The following is a 20268-nucleotide window of genomic DNA, read 5'->3' as shown; positions in this document are numbered from 1 at the left end:
CGTGGGCACTGAGGCCGGGCAGGCTGGGTTCAAGTTCTAGCTCTTGTCAGTTTCTCCACCTCAGTTCTCAGCTGCCTCATCTGAGAACTGGGGATAAACAGCCAGCTTGCAAGGGTGCATGTGAGGCTGGGGCTCCACGTGGGAAGCACCTAACAGGTCCCTCTGCCCCGATGGCATCTGTGGCCCCCCACGCTGCTGGGCTGGCTGAGGATGGCGCAGTCACTCTCAGCGCTGCCTACTGGCAACAGAGCAATGGCCCCATCCTCACCCCGGGGCCTGTGAGGTGAAGAGGATCTGAGCTTGGGGTCCCTCCCGGCTCACCTTCAGGCTGGTGAGTGGCCCTGCTGCAGGGCAGAGCTGGACCCTGTGCTGATTTTGACTGCTCTTCTCTTGCCTGCTGTCTCCAAACCATCACGAGTGGTTGACTGCATGAGGTTAGGTGTTAAAAAAGCCTCTGAGGCTGAGTCAGCAGGAGAGAGCCCAGCAATCAATTAGCAATATCCGCCGCGGCCTTGGGCTGGAGAGCATGTCTTCTTGTTTTCTGCATCTTTAGTTGGTGCGGAGCGAAGACCCAGAGCACAGATGACTGAGATTCAGCTACACCACTGCATGCTGGTGACCTTGGACAAATCCCGTTAACTCCCCGAGCCTCAGTCTTTCACCCGAGAAGTTGGGAGAATATTGTGATTCATCTCACAGGACTGTTGTGAGAATTAAGTGAAATGGTGTATTTGTAGGTATTAATAAAATCTTATGAATGAATGAGGTTTTTTACTCTTTTATTTCTTAGGTGAGTCAATAGCGAGGTAAAAGTGCTCTGGGCTGGATTGTTTTTGTACTGGGTGACCCAGGCCCGCTGCTTTCTCTGACCCTCGATTTTCCTTATCCATAAAATGGGCCTGTTTCTTACAAAATGTTGAATATACATTTAGCAGGCAGCCCAGGGTCCCACTCCTAGGGAATTAGCCCAGAGCAATGGAAATGTGTTCACGTAAAAACTTGCACATGGGTGTTCGTAGCAGCTTTACTCACAGTGGCCTCAAGCTAGAATCCACCCAAATGCCCATGAACAAGAGACTAAAGACACTGAGCTGTACCCACTTCCTGGATACACTCAGCAAGAAAAAAAGAACAAGGTGCTGACACAACAGCCTGGATTGATCTCAAAACATGTTGAATGTACTGAACATGGCAGAGACAAAAACTAAATGCTACATGATTCCATTCATACGAAACTCCAAAAAAGACAAATCTAAGATATATGGACAAAAAGCAGATCAGTGGTTGCCTGGGTCTGGCAGAAACAGAGGGTGGCAGGAACTATTTGAGAAGGGCACAAGAAAACTTTTGGGGATGATGGGAATGTTCTAATCATACATGGATTATGGTGGTAGTTAAACAGGTGTATATCTCTGTCAAAACGGATCAGACTATACACTGAAATGCATGATTTTATTGTGCATAAGTTATACCTTGATGGTTTTTTGGGTTTGGGGGGTTTTGTTTGTTTGATTGTTTGTTTGTTTGTTTGTTTTTTCAATACTCCTGAGACAACCTTCTCGCAAACTTTCCAGAGCTGGTCTGTGATGAGATCTCACATAGCAATGGACATGCAGGAACTCTGTCAGACTGGAGAGTACTTTATGAGTCATTATTTCTATGGGTGGTACCGAAAACAAGAGCCCAGCCTGCACATTCTGTTGGGATTCCTTCCCCTGTGAAGGTAAGAATGCCGTGGCTCTAGAGCCAGGCTGACTGGGGCTGGAATTCAGCCTCCCACTTTCCCCAATCCACTGTGCAACCTGGGGCAAAGGAGTGGTTTCCCTTCTGGAGTCTCAGCTTCCAGAATAGTCATCTGATTCAAAGTCAGCAAAACTCCCAGCTCTGGGCTGAACACCAGGCATGCGACTGGCCCTCATCAAACGTGGACTTCTCCAGGATACCACTGATGGGGAGACCAGTGCCAAGAAGGGAGAAGCTCCCACGACTCACAACTCTGCAATGGCAGAGGTGGTCAGAACCCCATGCTCTTCCACACCATTCCTCTGGGCTGTGGTCAGTTCCAGACTGGGAAGTGGGGCAGGCCTGTCCTTTGCCTGCATAACAGTTTCTCTGTCGCTAATTACTGTGATTCTTCCATCAGTGACCAGCAGGCCCCCTGCTTTCAGCACAGCGGCTGATGGCTAAATCACCTCGTGCCAGGGTGCTGGGAGAGCTGCCAACCCCACCATGAAACTTCATGCTGGATGCCAGAGCTGCCTCCCCACCAGCCTGGGGACTCTGCAGGACAGAGGCTTGGTCTGGCCAACCCTGAGCTCCACCTCCTAGAGCAGATGCTGAGCCAACACTCCATGATAGTGAGTGAAAACCACACCCAGGTCCTGGTGTCCCCAGAAGGTTCTCCTCCCCTCTCCCTGTGCTGAGGCCATGTGGCCTCTCCCGTCCTTCCCTGAGTGGTTCTCCCAGACTTAGCTGGGAAGGGGACAAACACACTTTTACATTATCATATAATACTTACTTAAATACACACCTTTGTTGCTCTGTGATTACTCATTTTATGTGCCTAGTTGGTTAGGCTATGGTACCCAGCTGTTTCATCAAACACCAGTCTAGAAGTTGCTGTGAAGGTATTTTTGTAGATATGATTAACACTGACAGTCAGTTGACTATGGGTGAAACAGATTACTCTCCGTATTGTGGGTGGGCTTTGTCCAATCAGTTGAAGGTCTTAAGAGCAAAGACAGAGGTTCCCCAAGAAGAAAGAGAATTCTGCTTTAAGACTTCAGAATGGAAACCCTGCTTGAGTTTCTAGCCTACCCAAGCTGCACTACAGATTTCTCCATGCCAGCCCCACAATCACATGAACCAATTCTTTAAACTAAAATCTCTTTCAATAGATAGATACATAGATACATAGATCTCCTACTGGTTCTGGTTCTCTGGGGAACCCTGACTGATAAAACTCTGAGCCCACTCTCCTCATCCAAGTGAATGGAGGTGCCCATAGTGGACATCAATTGTTTCTACCCATCCAACATCCAGACCTCCTTCTGGTAACAACACCCTGATTTTGCTCTGGGTGGGGAGACGCCCTCCTCCACCCTCTGTCCATGTACTCCATGGGGCTGACCTTGCTTCCAAGGGGGGCACAGCCAGGTTTAGCCAATAGGAGCAAGCCATTCTCTAGGCCACAGAGACTGGCTAAGGAACAGAATATGTGACCCAATACTGTCCAATAGGACACAGCCCCAGGCTGGAGCTATCTGTACACTCTTTCCCCATCAGAGTGTAAAATAATAGGAGTCTGGGGCAAAACCAGCAGAACAGAGAAAAAGAGGCAAGGAATGGAAAGATCAAGCTGTGATGTCATCCTTTGAGCCCCTGGATTCAACCCTTCCTGAAGCTGATGTGAGCCATTTAAGGTCTCTCCCTGGCTTGGGCCAGTTGGGGTTGGGTTTCTGTACTTTATAACCTGGTACCACCTCCTAAAGCAGGCTTGAGAAAGAGCCTGGCTTCTGTTTTGGACACTGGTGTGCAAGCTTGGAAGCAAAGCTGATGAGCAGGGCTACAGAGGAAAGGCTGTGAAGGGAAGGGAGAAGGCGTGGGGGAAGGGACCCACCAGCCGGGCTGCCAGGGGATAGGCTGGAAGAGAGAAGAGTGGATGGCCGGGTGAAAGTGACGCCATGTTGCTCTGTGGGGTGTGATGTAAGCTGCTCCTTGTCTCTCCAGGGAATCTTTAGTAAAGTGACATTTACACTCCCACTCTCAGTGCATGAAAGTCCTGCTATTCCACCTCCACGCGAACACTCAGTATTGTCAGTCTTTTTAATGTCAGCCGTTCTGGTGGGTATCTCCCTATAGTTTTAATTTCCCCTTCCCTTTGTGAGATGCTGTTGAGTACCTTTTCATATGTTCACTGGTCATTGGGATCTCCTTTGTGAAGCACCTACTCAAGTCTCTTGCCCAGTTTGCTACTGGGTTGTCTGGGGTTTTTTTCTTGTTGATTTATAGGAGCTCTTTGTATATTTAGGCTATGAGTCCTTTGGAGACTATATATGCTAAATATGGCTACAGGTTGGGCACAGAGACAATAGGCTACTCATGGGACTTAGGTTTGTTTGGGATGGGTCCAAGAGAGGTCTTTGGACAAATTAGGAAGTTTTTCCAGCTTGGACATTATAGGAATCTCTGACCCTCACATCTAGATTACATGGAGTATTCAAGCGCAGGCCAGGGAGAGCAAAGAAGCAGGAGGGCAGTGGGAAGGAGGAAGACAGAGCCAACGAGTATTTGCCCTACGCCAAGCCCTGTGCCAGATGTGTCAGCTGCTTCATCTCACTCCTCCTGCTGCCCCGGCCTTCCCCGAACATGCCAGACTTGTCTGCACCTCAGGGCCATTGTGTGTGCCATTCCCTCTGCCTGTGCAGTTCTTTGCAGAGCTGGCTCCTTCTCCTCATTCAAGTGCATGCTCAAATATCACCTCCCCAGAGAAGTCTTCCCTGAGCACTGCAACTGAGAAAGCATTTCCACCATCTCGGTGACCCGACTCGGCTCCACTGATTTTCATTCCATGACCATTGTTAGGGCGCACATCTATCTGCTGACATGGTGCTTGGCTGGCTTGCACACAGAATGTAAGATCCATCCAAGGTACTACTCTGTCTTATTCACCACTATATCCTCAGGGCCCGAGGCAGTGCCTGGCACCTAGCAGCTGCTCAGTAAACATCTGCCAAGTGAACGAACGAACGAGCCTCACAACAACCCTGTCAGGTAAAAGTCAACACCATGCCCATTTCACAGATGAGACTCAGAGAAGCGAGGTAGCTTGTCCAAGGTCTCCGAAAACATGGCGGAGCAGGAGTGGAACCCGGTCCTTCTGACTGCATAGGCTGGCCCTGCCCTCCTGCCCCACTCTTGGTTTTCATACAGCCCTGGGGGTGGCAGTTCCAGGAAATCAGGACTCTTGCCTTAGAACTGGATTTCCTGGCCCCCAGATGAGCTGGGTCAGAGGCGCCAGGGAGAACGGACTACAGCAGGGATGGTGTGGAGGCTGGGACCCTTGCCAAGGTGCCAGTGCACGAACTGGAAAAACTAGGCCCCCCACCGTGGTCAACCCATCTCCAGAGATGTCCTGAGAGTACCCGAGTCCAAATGCCCCCCGCAGAACAGGAACCCTTTTGACAGCAGCCTTGACAGGGAGCTCACTAGCTCCTGGAACAGTCCAGTCCAATCTTGCCCTGCTCAAGGGAAGCCAAAGGTGTTAGGGCCTGGCTGGAAGGTCTGGAGGGGGAAGCCCAGCACCCCCAGAATGGGGAACTCAGTGCTGCTGGATCTGTGACAAGAAATTAGGTTAAAGAAGGAATCATCAGCTCATTAACCCGCTCGCCAGACTCCACACGCACACAGATCCTGCTTCAGAGCTACACTGCCGACTGTCACTGCCTGGCTGGATCCGGGAGGAGCAGTACAAGTACAATATTTTATTTATGTGTCGTGCATATTTATTAGGAAGAGGTAAATAAATTAGCTGCCTGCCATCTGCAACCACCAGCCTACGGTAAGTTTCTTCCCTCCCTCTGCCGCCTCGGGAGGGGCCATACCAGCAAAGCCCTGGTCCTGGCAAAGAATGGGCTCTTTTCTAGTATGATTTTCTCCAGGGTCGGAGCAGCCCTGGAATTACAATTTTTCAGAGAAAAAGGACTTGGGGTACTTTTGTACGCCATTTACCGATAGCTGATCCCCACTAGCCCCCCTCAGCAAGCCTGGGAGGTGGGCATAGTGTCATCCTCATTTTATAGATGGAGACAAGGAGGCTCAGAGACATTAGGTCATTTGCCTAGGGTCACACAGCAAGTGAGCGGAGAGGCTGAGCTCAAGCCCGGGGAGCACCAAAGAGTTCCATAGTGTGCAGGGGAGAAAGGCCAGACCAGGAGGTGACTACGTCCCCAGCTCTGGCGCCGGTTGCCCTGGGGCCCACGCTGGTCCCTTAACTCTCCTGACCCCTCTCTATTGGATGGGAAAGTAAAACACAACAGGACAGACTCCACACAGGGCTGTGTGGAGAATCAAATTGCCACCAATCCTGAGTGGCCTTCAAGCCCACCACCACCAACGCTCCCGACTCCCCTGCTGAAGGGCCCAGACAGACCCCACCCCTGCCCTGGGCCTGCTGTGTGACTCTGGGAACACCGGGGAACTTCTCAGAGCCTCGGTTTTCTCCTCTGTAAAATGGAAAAACAACTGGGCAGGGAAGGACGCAGGCTGTGAGGAAGAGCATCTCACGGGTGTGGAAAGGCTTGTAAAACGCAGGTCTGGTGGGAGAGCAGGGAGTGGGCTAGGGTCAAGGACCCTGGGGGAGGAAGGAACCCAGAATGCCAAATGGTGCTACAAAAACCAGAGAGGGGCCGTGACTTGCCCAGGGTCACACAGCAGTCGTGGCCATCACGAGCCTCAGACCGTCAGCCTCCCAGGTAGCGGAGACAGCCCAGAGCACGGAGCCCAGCACCTCCCAAGCTCAGCCTAGATCTGAATCCTTTTATGAAGCATCATAAATCTCCCCGGCATCGCTCCTGCCCAGGTCCACAAGCCCTGCCTCACTGCCTTTGCCTCCCTGCAGGGCCTTTTCATTAAATTAAGTGCAGAATCTGATGCAATTGCTTTTGATTTTCCCCGAGGGGCCACTGACCACCTCCCTCCAGGGAGCTTGCAGGGCCAGAGCTGCTGTGGGGTGCTCACACACCCCTTCATGCAAACACCATAGAGATTTCTAGGTAAAATATTATTTCTTAAGGTGTTTGATTTCGTATCTTCAGAGCTGACGTTAGTAAGCCCCTACTAGGCACAGGCAAAACCTCCTAATAGCCCCAGGAGGCAGAATCAGCCCATTTCACACAGAAAGATAGTTCAGAGCAAAGAGGGGCCCAACGGACCCCCAACTCTGGGGCCCAGTGAGGTGGGGGGGGACTCCTGATGCGCAGAGCCAGCCTATCCTAGGGCCACTGCCAGAGGGAACAAGTGTGAGCCGCAGCAAGGATTGAGGTCAGACCTCAAGGAGGTCAGGCAGCAGCCACGGGGCATTCTGGAGCAAGCAAGTTTCACCTCTTGACTTTCTTCATGAAGAGAGAGCAGCAGTAAGAGCAGCTAGTTCAACCAGGCACCTACTGTGTGCCGGGCACTGCGAAGGTTTCCCACAACTCTCAAAAGAGACCCAAACTCCTCCCCTCTACCTGCTGGGCCTGCCGGCCTCACCCCATTCCACTCTCCCGCTCCCGCACCACACTGTGGCCACACTGGCCCCCAGTCCTCAAACATGCAGTGTGCCCAGGGCCTTTGCCTCTGCCGGGCCGTCCGCCTGGAATTCTCCTCTCCCAGCTCCTCCCTTAACTGGTCCCAGCACACATGTCACCTCCTCCAGAAGGCCCTCCCTGACCACCCATCACCCTCTTTCACCTCAGCCCCTTTCCTTGTCACAGGGGTAGCACTTTTCCCTGTGGACTCTTATTTATTCTCTTATTTGTTTCTCCACCAGTTCATGGCCTGTCTCCCCCGTTCCATAAGGACAAAGACTATCTCGCTTACTACTATGTCCCAGCATTTAGAACCCTGGCTGGCACATGGTAGGTCAGAGTTAAACAACCACAGAATGAAAGGAGAAAGGAAGGAATCAAGCTACACAGGGTCTGAATGCCAGGGCCAGGACAAGGGCAGGAGGAAAGCAGCAAATGCCTGGGGTCTGGGCAAGATGATGACAGCCCTCCCGTCCCCACTGGAGGTTGGCTCCCTGCATGGAAGGTGCTGGGGTGGGGGAGGGGGTAGGGGAGGGGGTAGCTTCCCAGAGGGAGTGGGGAAGTCTGGTGGGATACGGAGAAGGGGAAATGGCCTGGAATGTAAGGAACAGCAACACTTCAGGAGATTACACAGCCATTAACAATGACAAGTGTAAGAAATAAATAACATCTGCAGGGGGGGAAAGCCCATGCAGAATTATATCATGGCTGATGACGATCACAGGAAAGCTGAGTCTTACTGCAGCCTCATTTATAACAGCAAAATGCTGGAAACAATCTGGCTACCCAACCGTAGGGGAGCAAGTAAATAAACTCTGCCTGGTACAGACACCCCAGGGGGAATTCTGCAGCTGGTCCTATAAAATCAAGCAAAGAAAAAAAAAACCCATAAAATGGTATACATCATATGATCTCAACAAAAATAGACAGTGGGAAAAGAGACTGGAAGGAAATGCACCCAAACTGTCCCTGGATGGTGCGTTGATGGAGGATGATTTTAATTTTCTTCTTCTTTCTTTCCAAAATGGTCTGCATTTAACAATAACTGCATACTTAATCAGAGAGAAAGTAACCTGATATAAAAGGATACTCTTGGGGCTCCTGGGTGGCTCAGTCGGTTCAGCGTCTAACTCTTGATTTCAGCTCAGATCATGATTTCAGGCCGTGAGATCTAGCCCTGTATCAGGCTCCGCACTGGACATGGAGTCTACTTGAGATTCCCTCGCCCTCTCCCTCAGCCCCTCCCCCTGCTTGTGCTAGCTCTCTCTCTCTCTCTCTCTCAAATAAATAAAATGAAACCTTTTTTTTTTTTTAAAGGATACTCTTTTTAATGACAAGAGGGCAGAAAAATGTGTACTAATGTGCTGTATGGAGAAGGAGGGACATTGCAATGTCTTTTTTTTTTTTTTTTTACTGATATTGCTGTGTTTAATTATTTAAAATAGTTTAAACACCCAACAAACACTTTACAAGTGTTATCTTTTTTTAACTGGAAACAGAAAAAGGATGAACCGTAAAACTGGTCAACAGGAGGGCTGAGAAATGAGTCCTAGCTCGGGCACGAAGTGGGGCAAATCTCTTCTCCTCTTTTGGCCTCAGTCTCCCAGTCTGTAAAATGGCATTAACCACCCCCATTGTTACGGTAGAATCCAAGCCTTGATAGAAAAGGGTGCACCCGTGCCCAGCACTTAGTAGATGTTCAGTAAATGTTGCCCTCTGCCCTCTAAGCAAGGGAGATCCCAGCCCAGGATCCCAGGGTCCTTCCAACTACTATCGTCCAACAGGTGGGCAGGGACTGGTCCTCAAACCCTTTTGATCTTGTACCCCACGTGTATAAAAATGTCCGTGCATTCCTCTGCAATAACACACACATATTATTTATGACTTACCCATGTGTTACCATGTCTATGTATCACTCACATTATAAATATACGCAAAACTAGAAAAAACTAAAATGTGTTAGAAAACAAATGCTACTAAAGCTCTTAATACTTTTTTTTCCATCTCTTTCCCCAAGAGCCTGTCCTGGGTGAGGCACCCCCACCCCACTCTGGAGACCACCACCTGAGTCTGTGGGCTCCTGGATGGCGGAGACCCCTGAGGTCAGTTGAGAGTAGTTCAGAGGGACATCTGGGGTTTGAGCTGGTTTATCTCTGAAAGAAACAAAACAGCCAAAAGAAAACCACTCAAACCAGAGTCTGACTCCTTGGGTCTAAGGAACCCTGACCTCCCATGGGACTTGTGCTCTCCCTCTCTCTGGACACAGTCTCCCCGCCTAGAACCTGAGGGAGCTGGACCAAGTGGCTTCTGAGGGAGGGTGCCCTCTGCTGTCCTCAGGCATCATCCCCTTGAGCCCCTTCCCACCCACTTGAGGGACGCAGCCTCTCCTGGGAAGCCAGGAGGCCACACTGATTTACACTCTCCTGGGGCCCAGTCTCACTATAAAATACAGCTGTCCCCATCCTGCCTAGGCAGTCCTAGGGGACTCTTAGGACTCCTGCCAACCACAGCCAACTGCCCACGAACCCCCAGACATAAATCTTGAGGCCCAGTTCCATCAGCACAGAAGGCAAGCAGTAAACTTGAAGCTCCCGGGTCTCTGGCAGTGAAGCTTCCTGGGAGAATTCATCTTCCAGCCTAGGATAAATTATCCTTGCTGGACTACAGAGGGGAAGCATTTGTTCACACAGTTGAAAAATGGCGAAGGGCACCCCTCCATGGGGTTCCCCAGCTGGGCTACCAGCTCCCAGGGCTATCTATCCAGGAGCCTCAGCCCCCTACAATCCACCCCTGCCTCTCCCCTAGCTCAGTGAAAGGCACCAGCGTAACCCCCCAGGCCAGGAGGAATCCCAGTCAGGAAACTCTGAGTGTCATCCAGGCCCGGCCCTCCACATCTGTCCACTGTCACCCACGTCCGCCTGCTCTGGGCTTGCACTCTGCACCCTGTGGAACAGACGGGTCACAGGCCAAACCAAAGCCACCATCTAGCCCTGGGACCTTGAACAAGCAAACCAACCTCAAATCTTTTTTCCTCTTTTGTAAAATTACACGAATCCCAAAGGGGAATACAAATCTGAACAGCCATTTTGGAGAGCCGTGTGGCACTGGGTACTGAGAACCATCAATTTCTCAACTTGGGGTCTTATGTTGCTCCTCAAAAAGTACAAAATTTTTTTTAAGATTTTATTTATTTATTTGACACAGAGAGACACAGCAAGAGAGGGAACACAAGCAGGGAGAGTGGGAGAGGGAGAAGCAGGCTTCCTGCTGAGCAGGGAGCCCGATATGGGACTCGATCCCAGGATCCCATCCCGGGACCACAACCTGAGCCAAAGGCAGACGCTCAACCAACGGAGCCACCCAGGTGCCCCAAAAAGTACAAATGTTTTTTGTTTTTTGTTTTTAAGATTTTATTTATTTATTTGACAGAGAGAGACACAGTGAGAGAAGGAACACAGGCAGGGGGAGTGGGAGAGGGAGAAGCAGGCTTCCCGCGGAGCAGGGAGCCCGATGCGGGGCTCGATCCCAGGACCCCGGGATCATGACCTGAGCCGAAGGCAGACGCTTAACGACTGAGCCACGCAGGCGCCCCCAAAAAGTACAAATGTTTTAATCGCTCCTCTTTAGGGACAACAGATCTTACGATAAAAGAGCGAGGTGCAGAAGGGCATGACATTATGCCGCTATTTGTGTAAAAGGAAGGGAAAGGGTATGTATGCACAGTGCTAGGAACGGGTGGTGACGGCGTCCCCTTCCACAGAAGGGGTGGGGGCTCGGCAAACGGGAGCAGAGGTTCGAGAAAGACCACGGAGGGGGTCGGAAGTTTTTCATCTGAGCCACGTGACCCTTGTGTTCTCATGCCAGTCTGCCCCTGAGAGACAGTTGGTTTCTTTCCTTTTCCCCCTCCTCCATTAACACTGCAGCGAATGTTTCTGTCCACAATGCCTTATGCATCTGTGCTAGATTTTCTTCTGCAGACTAGAAAATATTTAGCATACTTCCACTTAGAAAAGGAATCGCTGGGTCAAAGGGCGTAAGTGCTTTCCAAACTGCCAGATAACTTGTCACACTGCCCCCCTATACGCCTCCCCTTCCTGCAGGTCAGCTTCGGCGGCCCCCATGATCTCACCAACACTAGATGCTACAGATTTTTTTTAACTTCCCCTTAAAATTGATACTGACCTGTTGTTTCTCTGAGGATTTTCCTCATGCTAATAGAATAATCCCCTAAAATGTTGAGGTCGTCTGTCTTCTCCTTCACTTTCTGGCCATTTGTGTATCTTCTAGTAACCTCCTGCTTGAATCCATGACATTGCTTCTAGACTGTGTATTTTTCTTATTGATTTGCAGCAGATCCTCATATATACACTGGGTATTAGTCTTTACCTGTGATGTATGCTGTAAATACTCTCCCTCCTGATCCGTGGCTTGTCTTGGAACCTCCTGAATAGTGCCTTTGGTCATATATAACTTCTACATTTTTATGTAGTCCAATTTTTCAATGCTCTCTTTGATGGCATCTACTTTTGTAGCTTCTATTTCCTCTGATAAGGCTGATAACCTGATCTTGCAGGGCTGTTAGGGGCAGTAGAGACAGCGTGAATAAGGCACCCCGCAGTGCAGAGCAGACCCTCCTAGCATGGTCATTTGAGGGGTCTCCCTGCCTCACCTTGCCTCCCATGCCCCAGCAGCCAGCAGTAGCTTCCTGAACATGCCACCCTCCTGCTTAAAAACCCTTCAGCTGCCTGAAGATGACGAAGTTCAAACTCCTTTAGTGGGTGAGTTCAAGGTCTCAAACACAAACACCACTAAGGCTGAGCAAGTGAGCAAATGCATCGGTGGGGGGACGGGGAGCATGGCAAGTACACCCCCAGCCCACAAGGGACAGCAGAAATGTAAGCCCAGGGCTACCAGATCCTCTGAAGAAAGCTGCAGATCTATTTCTTTATGTCAAATTCCACCCCCCCAACACACACACACACACACACACACACACACATACACACACACACACACTCAAAATTTAATGACACAACCAATTTCTTTACACCACTGTCAGAGTCAAGCAAGACCCATTTGTGACCAGGGTGTGGCCATCTCTACCCTCACAATCTGTCCACAGCCAGAATCGCGCCTACCCTCCCCCCCCACACACACACATAGCACAACCAGCCAACAGGCCGGCCACGCTGCACAACGGTGGTCATACCAGGTCCTTCTCAACTCTGTGCTTTTGCACACACTGATCTCTCGGCCTTAAGTGCCCTTCTCTTCCCGGCCACTCACCCTTGCTCTTTAAAACCCCGGTCAGAGGTCAGCACCACTTACCCAATGCCAGATAGAATTCCACGCCCCTTCCCTGAGTGCCCCATTGCTTGTGATTCCTGGAACCAGAATTCCAAAGGCAGCAGCCTGGGGTCACAGAAAGAGCCCTTGTTTGGGAGAAAGACTTTCCTGGGGTAAAAAAATCCTGCTTTGCCACTTCCTAGCAGTGCATCCTTGGGCAAGTGACTTAACCTCTGTGTGCCTCAGGTTCCCAATTGTGAGATGGAGACAGCAAGACCTACACAGGGTCAGGTTTCCGGGAATATAAGACAAAAGGGTATAAGAGAAGTAGCTGGCATGTAGTAGGGGCTTAATAATTGCAGAATGAAAGAATAAATGAAAAGAAGAATAAGTATCTCCTCAGGATGCTCGAACACACAGGCGAGCCATGTCCTGCTCAGTGAGTAACTGGGCACTGCCCTCACCGTGTCAGTGGCTGTCCCACGAGCGCACCCCGCTGCACAACTGGCAAAGCCCTCCCCCATCTGTCACCTCTGGAACCTCACAACAGATCTCCTGGAGGCTGGTAATGCTCCCATTTTACAGAAGAGAAAAGTGAAGCTCAGAAAGGCAAAGCACAAAGGTTTGTTTGGAGAATGGAATGAGGGGCACCTGGGTGGCTCAGTCGGCTAAGCATCTATCTGCCTTCAGCTCAGGTCATGATCTTAGGGTCCTGGGATCGAGCCCCACATCCGAGACTCCCTGCTCTGCCTTTCTCTCTCTCTCGAATAAATAAATAAAATCTTAAAAAAAAAAAAAGAATGGAATGAGGCGGGGACTCCACAGCAAGCAGGGAGAGGCTGTTCTGTTCAATGGGGAGCCCCCATGCACACCAGCATCTCAGGCCAAGTCACAGCCTCTCTGAGCCCCAACATCCTCGTCACTAGGCCACTGTGAGCAAAGGATGCGAACATGGTCAGCCCAGGGCCCCTTTCACAGGAGATGCTCAGAAAGGTGTGTTCTTCCCCTTCCTTCCTCTATTTCATGCACCACTCACTTAGTGGGCACCTACTGTATGCTGGCCCATAAGCTGCAGACCAACAGATGGCCTAGACAGGGCTTCTGCCCCTGGAGCTCTGTGTGTAGTAGAGGAGACAGATGAGGAGACAGAGTTATGATCCAAAAGGAAAGGGGCCAGGACAGAAACATGGTGGGAGGTCCTCAATCTGCCATGTTGGGAGGAGGGGAACAACAGGAACCTGCCCCTTGGCCTGGCCTGGGGTTGGAACCAGAGGAAACAATACTTTGCCAGGTGGAGGAGAGGGTGAAGGAGAGGCACTCCAGGCAGAGTGGCAGCCCAAGCAAAGGCTCGGAGGTGGGGCAGAACAAGGTCTGTGCATGACTAAGGAGGTTAGAAAGGTTACTGCAGCCAGATGGCAAAGGGCCTTGAATACCAGAGGCCTCCAACTCCAAAAGGAACGCTGCTTGACCCTCAGGATCTTCATTTGGATTGCTGTTTAACATTCTGGAGTTGGGAGGTGGCATGTAAAACTGTGGGTTTTTAGCTTCTCTCGAAAAATCAGACCTGTGATGCTGAGCCAGAGCTCCTATAAAGTCTATATTCTCTGTCCCCCAGACCCATTTCACTCCCTTCATCCACAAATATTTACTGAGCAACTACTATGTGTCAGGCAATGTACTGGTTACTGGGGATAAAATGGAGAATAAGAAAGACACAGCCACAGCCCTCATGGCACTCGCATACTAGTGAGAGAGGAGGGCAACAAACAAGGATATAACATAAGGTCAGGCACTGCAAAACACTGGAAAGAAAAAGAAAGTTATGGGGCTAAAAAGCTTCCATTTTAGACAGGAGGGTCAGGGAAGTCCTCTCCGAGGAGGAGACAGTTGCATAGATCTAAATGAAGTGAGTGAATCGTGTACCTGTAAGATCAACCCAGCAGAGGGAACAGCAAGTGCAAAGGCCCTGGGGCCTTCTTCACTCATCTTTTGGGTCACTTGCCTTGCCCCTTTAGGCAGGTTAAGTGTGAGACCCCTCCTGTAAGTAATGGAGCACATGACGAATGTATAAACAGATGGAAACCATACCCTGATGCATGTTTCAGATAAAATACCTCTGACCAGTGGGGGGAGAGAGACAGGGCAAATGGAGACAATGAATGGAAGACATGGTACGAGTTGTCTCCAATAGGAAACAGGATGATGTTTTTGTTTCCAATGACAAAGAGGCAGAGGAGGCCCATCATACATGGAACATTAAAACTTGAGCACAGGACAGAGAAACCAAGGGTGGGAGCAGGGAAATCCTCATTTCCTTTCTCACCAGCTGCCTCATCTGCCAAGCCCTGCACAGTGGGAGGCAGGAGTGGGTCAAGAGAGACTAAGAATGCTGAAGCTTCTCCAGCCCTGGCTGTTGTTGTTGTTGCCATGTTTTGTTTTTTTTCCCAAGCCGCCCTGGTTGCTGCTGCTTTAGAAAACCAACTGCAAAGGAAACACTTTGGTGGGTTTTGCTTGTTTGTCCCCTTCCTAAGCAAAATTCAAGTGTGGATTCCTTGTCCCTTTACCCACAAGGTAGAAGAAACAGAGGGCGTTGCTGTTCTAAAGAAGGAGAGGGGAGGAAAAAACAGACCTACAGTCTTCTACCAACCTTCTGCGCTGGGGTGGGGGAGGCGATTCTGCCAACTGACATCACAGTCCGTGTCGCGGGACATAACTTCCACCACTCAAAGCTTTATTTGCATTTTTAGAGATACAGGGAAACGTTGAAAATCGGCTCCAAGGTTGACATTGCAGTTATTAAAACCAAACAAAAGAACCTTTCCCAAGTCTGGCTGGTTCTTCTTAAATTTATCTGGGCCCCCACTACCTGATTCAAGGCAACGAGCAGATGTTTCACAGCAGGAAGCACATTAGCTCCAGATGCGGCCGCTTTGTTCAAGACGGGCACACACACGCACTGGCAACCACACACACATTCGTGTGCACGCACACACACACATACACACAGGACTCAGGGCAACGAACATTCGCAAGCTCCCCTTCCAGCGCTTGGCATGCCCGCATGGACCATTTGTAACCTCTGCCTGCTGTTCTGACAGAGAGATGAGCAGCGGGAGTGAGTAGCCAATCAGATCCTGCCCCATCGTCTTCCCGCAGTCTCCTAGGTAACCGGCACAGGGACACATCAGCTAGCTGGGTACCACGGACACACGCACACACACACACACACACACACACACACACACACACACACACACAAATCCATAATTGCAGGAACACCAGATGTGCCTGTCAGAACCCTAGACAGCTCCCGGGAGCAGCGTTCAATGCCTCTGGTCCCCGCCTGTCTGGCAGCCTCAGCCCCTACAGCTTTCCCACCTCCGCTCCTTTACTCATGCCATTCCTCTGCCTGGCGTGCCTCTCCCCACTGCCATCTCCATCACTCAAAACCTTGCTCATGTTCGGAGCCAGCCCATGTCCTTGGTCAAGACTTCCAAAGGTGGCCAACGCGGAATAAGATCCACGCTCCTTCTCCTGTGGTGACCTGGTCTTTCATGATCTGCCTCCTCCAGCCTCACTGCTCATCACTCTCCCTCGCTCCTTGCTCTTCCTCCAACAGGTTAAATTGGTCCTCTCCACACTACGCCCTACAGACCAGGGCTTTTCTTGGGACTTGCTATTCCCTCGCCTACTAGCTCTGCTTTCTGCTCTTGGCAGGCCTGAGCCTCCCTGCTCTTTAGTCTCAGCTCAACAGTCACCTTTCAGACAGGCTTTCCCTGACACCCTTGGCCACCCTATCTGGAGAAGTTCCCTCCCCTGCGACTCCCCCACAACATTGCCCTCTGCTCTTCTGTTGCCCTCATCTCACTCGTGACTCTAGAACTGTCCCTTTCCTACTTGTATTTCCTTGTCCCCCGTCTCCCCTCCCTAGAACGTGAAGTCTGTTACAACAAGGTCTTTGCCTCGTTCATGGCCATATCCCCAGCCCCCAGAACAGGGCCCAATAAATATTTGTTGAATGAATAAAAAGTCATTTCCTCCTCACTGCTCCTGTATTTCCCCATCTCTCTAATAAGACGAGATGACTTCTATTAACCCTCCTGGCTCACATTCCAAGAGTCCATTAGAGAGCAGAAAGGACTGGCATAAGGAGGAAAATTAATCAGGCCACACCACGGGAAGGATCTGCCAGTGGAAAGCTGACCTGCCCTGGGCTGCAGCGCCCCCCTCCTCTGAGCAGCCTGCCCACTCAGAATTGTTGCTGCCTTCAACTTCACGTTCCCCAAGCACTGGGCACCTTGAACTTTTGTTATCTGAGGGTCTGGGGGCAACTCAAAGCTGAGGACTGGCTTTCATTTTTTGGATCCCACACAGGAACCAGCAAGAGCCTGGGGGCGGTGGGGGCACGCGGGGGAGTCCTCTGGAAGCATTTACTGCAGTAAAGAGGAAAAAAAAATGTGTCACTGTCTACAGGACCACAAACATCAAGGTGGAATATCATTAGAACACAAGTCACACACACACACACACACACACGCACGCACACACATGCCTGCACACACAAACTCAGAAGCATCATGAAGCTAGAATCAGAGTTCCCCAATCCCAGTGGCAGCCCCTGTCTCTCTTCAACGGACATGACTATGACTTCAGGTTCCAAAAACTGCAGAGTGATCTGGACATGCGTGCTGTGCAAGTGGGTGGGGAGCATAACAGGGAGCATAACCACGCTTTTGGCCAACCTCCTTGGGGAAGGCCAGATGGTGGATTCAAGTAGCCACATGGAAGACACAACCCAATTGGATCCCCCACATCCTAGCTTTGGAGATCCTCAAGGTGGCTGCTCATAACCCAGAAATCCACCCTGAGGCCTGAGCTACTCCACTGACCAATGCACCAGCTCATTTCTCCGAATACGAAGTTAAAGCAGATGTAAAGATCAAGACAGGAAGAGCAGGATTAGCATTTCTTGAGCATTTACTACGTGCTAGGCTTTATTCTAGAATCTGTTAACACTGATTCCTCAAGACCACCCTGCAAGGTTACGCTTCCCACTTAATGGATTGGGGAAAAAAAAAAAAAAAACCTGAGGCCCAGAAGAATTAAGTAGTATGCCTAAGGTCACAGAGCTGGCAAGTGGAGAGGCCTAAGTCCAGGACATGAGTCTGGTCTTCTTTCCCCAGGGCCTTAAATTATACCACAGAATAAGCAGGTAAGCTGGTTTTATTCAAAACGTCCCTCCCACTGACTCTTCGCTGAGGATGCCAGGTCCACATCCCTGTCTCTGCGTCTCTCTCTGTCACTCTTGGGCTTGACTGACCTCCCACCATGAGCCTCTTATCAAGCTGGACACATATATCAAAGCCTCTCATTTGAGATCCAATGTTCCTGTGGCCCAGAGAAAGCCAGGGATTTTGTCTTTTTAAAATAGTAATTTCCTGCCAGCGCGGGTGGATGCACCAGCCACCCTCTGATTTAGTGCTTGAGCTCAAGGATCAATCTCAAGTAAGATTTTCCAAGGAAAACTCAAATGCTGGGTACTTCCTGGCATTAACGAAGGGAGAAGTGGCCTCCTCTCCAAAGATGTGGCCAGTGGCAGGCAAAATGACTGTAGGTATCCCAAGACCCACATGCCTCATACATGTCACATGTGAGCCTCATTGATACCCGCACGGATCTCAAACATGACACCCACATGCCTCCATGCACACCACACACACACACACACACACACACACACACACACACACACACACAGGGTGGGGAATGCGAATCAGGAGCAAGAGAGCAATATCCTCTGTCCCAAGACATCATAGCTCCCACTTCAGGGCCTGCTCTGGGCTATGTGCCATGCCAAGGCCAAGACCTCATTTCATCCCCCTAGGAACCCCACAGGACAAGCGTTAGGTCCTCCTAACAGATACAGAAAGTGAGCCTCAGAGAGAGGGAATGATCTGTCCAAGATCACAGAGCATGCCTGTGGGTGAGTTGCCCCGTTTTCTAAAGGGCCAAGCTCAGACTGAACGTTGATCATGGGCACCTGGCTCTGCAAGATTTTCTTCTCAGGGGTACTCCTCCAAGATCGCCTTGTTGGTAGCCTTATCCATCTTCCTCCTCCCTCAACCCCAGGGAAGGAAACCCCGACACCCTCTGGGCCCTATAGCTGTCCCATCGGTACCAACTCAGGTTGGAGGAGAGGAAGGTCTGCCCCTCCGCTGGGCAGAGCTATCAGCCTGCCAGGGACTTGGGGCACCAGCTAAGGCCTGATGAGGGTCTAAACAAGACTCTCCACAAGCTCTGCTTCCAGGTCCTCAGAACCTAGGGCCACAGTGGGGTAGAGTTAACAGACCTGACTTAACCCTGGGGACAGGGCAGGAGGAGCAGGGATGGGTTCTTGCTGTCACCCTCCTCTTCCCCTCCCCCATGCCCCACACAGGAGCTTCTAGCCTTGGCTGGAAATGGATCCTTTCCTATGAACTGAGCCGGGCCCAACCTGGGGGCAGACAGGAAGGGGGGTGCTGGACACCACCAAAATCTTGTTGGTCACGAAGACTTAGGTTCCTATCCCTGCTTTACCACCTACTGGCCGTGTGACCTTGGGCGGGAGGCTTCCTCTCTCCGAGGCTCCGTGTCCTCACCTGTAAAGTGGAAAGAATGACAGCGCCCTCCTGAGGGGGCGGCTGTGAAGGTTAAAAGACGGGAGCAGATGTGAGGCTCCGGGGTGCCCGTAAGTCCGCCATTATGCCCCCCTAAGTGAGCAGAGGGTGGGCGGCTGCCATTCCCACCTCACTCTCTGACTCACAGTTCTAGCAATTCTAACTAGCACCGAATCCGAACTTTCCTCAGCAGTGGCAGGGCCTGGGCGCGGGTCCTTCCTCCTCCCTCCGCCACCGAGGTTCCGACAACAGGTACTGGGGTGGAGCAGCCCTGGAGGCGCCCGGGCGGAGGGGGCTGCGCCGCAGCGCTGCGGCAGGGCCAGGCCCGGGCCGGGGGCAGTGCGGCCGAATCTACCCCCCACCCCCGCACCCCCTCCCGCCTCCGGCGTCTATGCAACTTTGACGAACTGCAGCCCGTGGGGTCGGCACGGGGCCGCTGCCGGACGTGCGAAGGAAAGTTGGGTCCCGGCGACTGCAGCGTCGGGATCCGAAGTCCCCCGCCGAGAGCACCCGCACATTCCGACCCCCGGCAAACTCGCCGGGAGCCGGGAGGCACGTGGCGGCCGCGCCGGCCAGGGCTCGCTCCGGGAACCGGACTCGCGAGCGGGTCCGGGGCTGCGCCCTCGAGGGTTCAGAGGCTGCGCTCCAGCCTTCCGCGGTCGCCGTGCCCCGGGTCCCACCTCCGCGCGTCCTGCGGAGCGCCCCCGCAGGTTTCCCCGGCCAGGCTCCGCTCCGCACCGCGTGTCCTGCGGTGACCCCCGCAAGCTCCGCGCCTCGGACGCGGCCGCCGGCCCTTCACCTCCCGCGGAGACCCTCAGCCGGCGTCCCCCGGCCAGCTTGGCGCTGGGTCCGCCCTCCGCGCCCCGCGCCGCGCCGGTGCTCACGGGCCTGGGCAGCGGCCGCGTCCTACCTTCGTCCGGCAGCCGCTGCAGGCAGAGCGCGAGGTTCCTCCGCCAGCCCCGCATCCCCGCGGCCGCCCTGCGGCCCGGCCCGGCCTCGCCAGCCCGGCCCCGGCCCCGGCCCCGGCCCCGACCCCG

At 52.0% G+C, this 20268-nt stretch overlaps 1 protein-coding gene across 1 annotated transcript in view; it reads right to left on the bottom strand.

Moving 5' to 3' along the window:
• The window catches only part of GRIP2 (glutamate receptor interacting protein 2), a 96711-nt gene extending 76493 nt beyond the window's left edge, over positions 1–20218 (bottom strand). Inside the window, exon 1 of the mRNA XM_073901707.1 lies at positions 20142–20218. Within this exon, the coding sequence (XP_073757808.1) occupies positions 20142–20196 (55 nt within the window). The 5' untranslated portion in view covers positions 20197–20218. The remainder of the gene's footprint in view (positions 1–20141) is intronic.
• Positions 20219–20268: the final 50 nt, after the last annotated feature.

The sequence above is a fragment of the Callorhinus ursinus genome, unplaced genomic scaffold (assembly GCF_003265705.2).
Source record: "Callorhinus ursinus isolate GAN/ISIS: 27379988/994484 unplaced genomic scaffold, GSC_fseal_2.0 scaffold15, whole genome shotgun sequence".
Lineage (NCBI taxonomy): Eukaryota > Metazoa > Chordata > Mammalia > Carnivora > Otariidae > Callorhinus > Callorhinus ursinus.
Note: the sequence above shows the minus strand (reverse complement) of the source record. Positions and strands in the feature narration are given on the sequence as shown.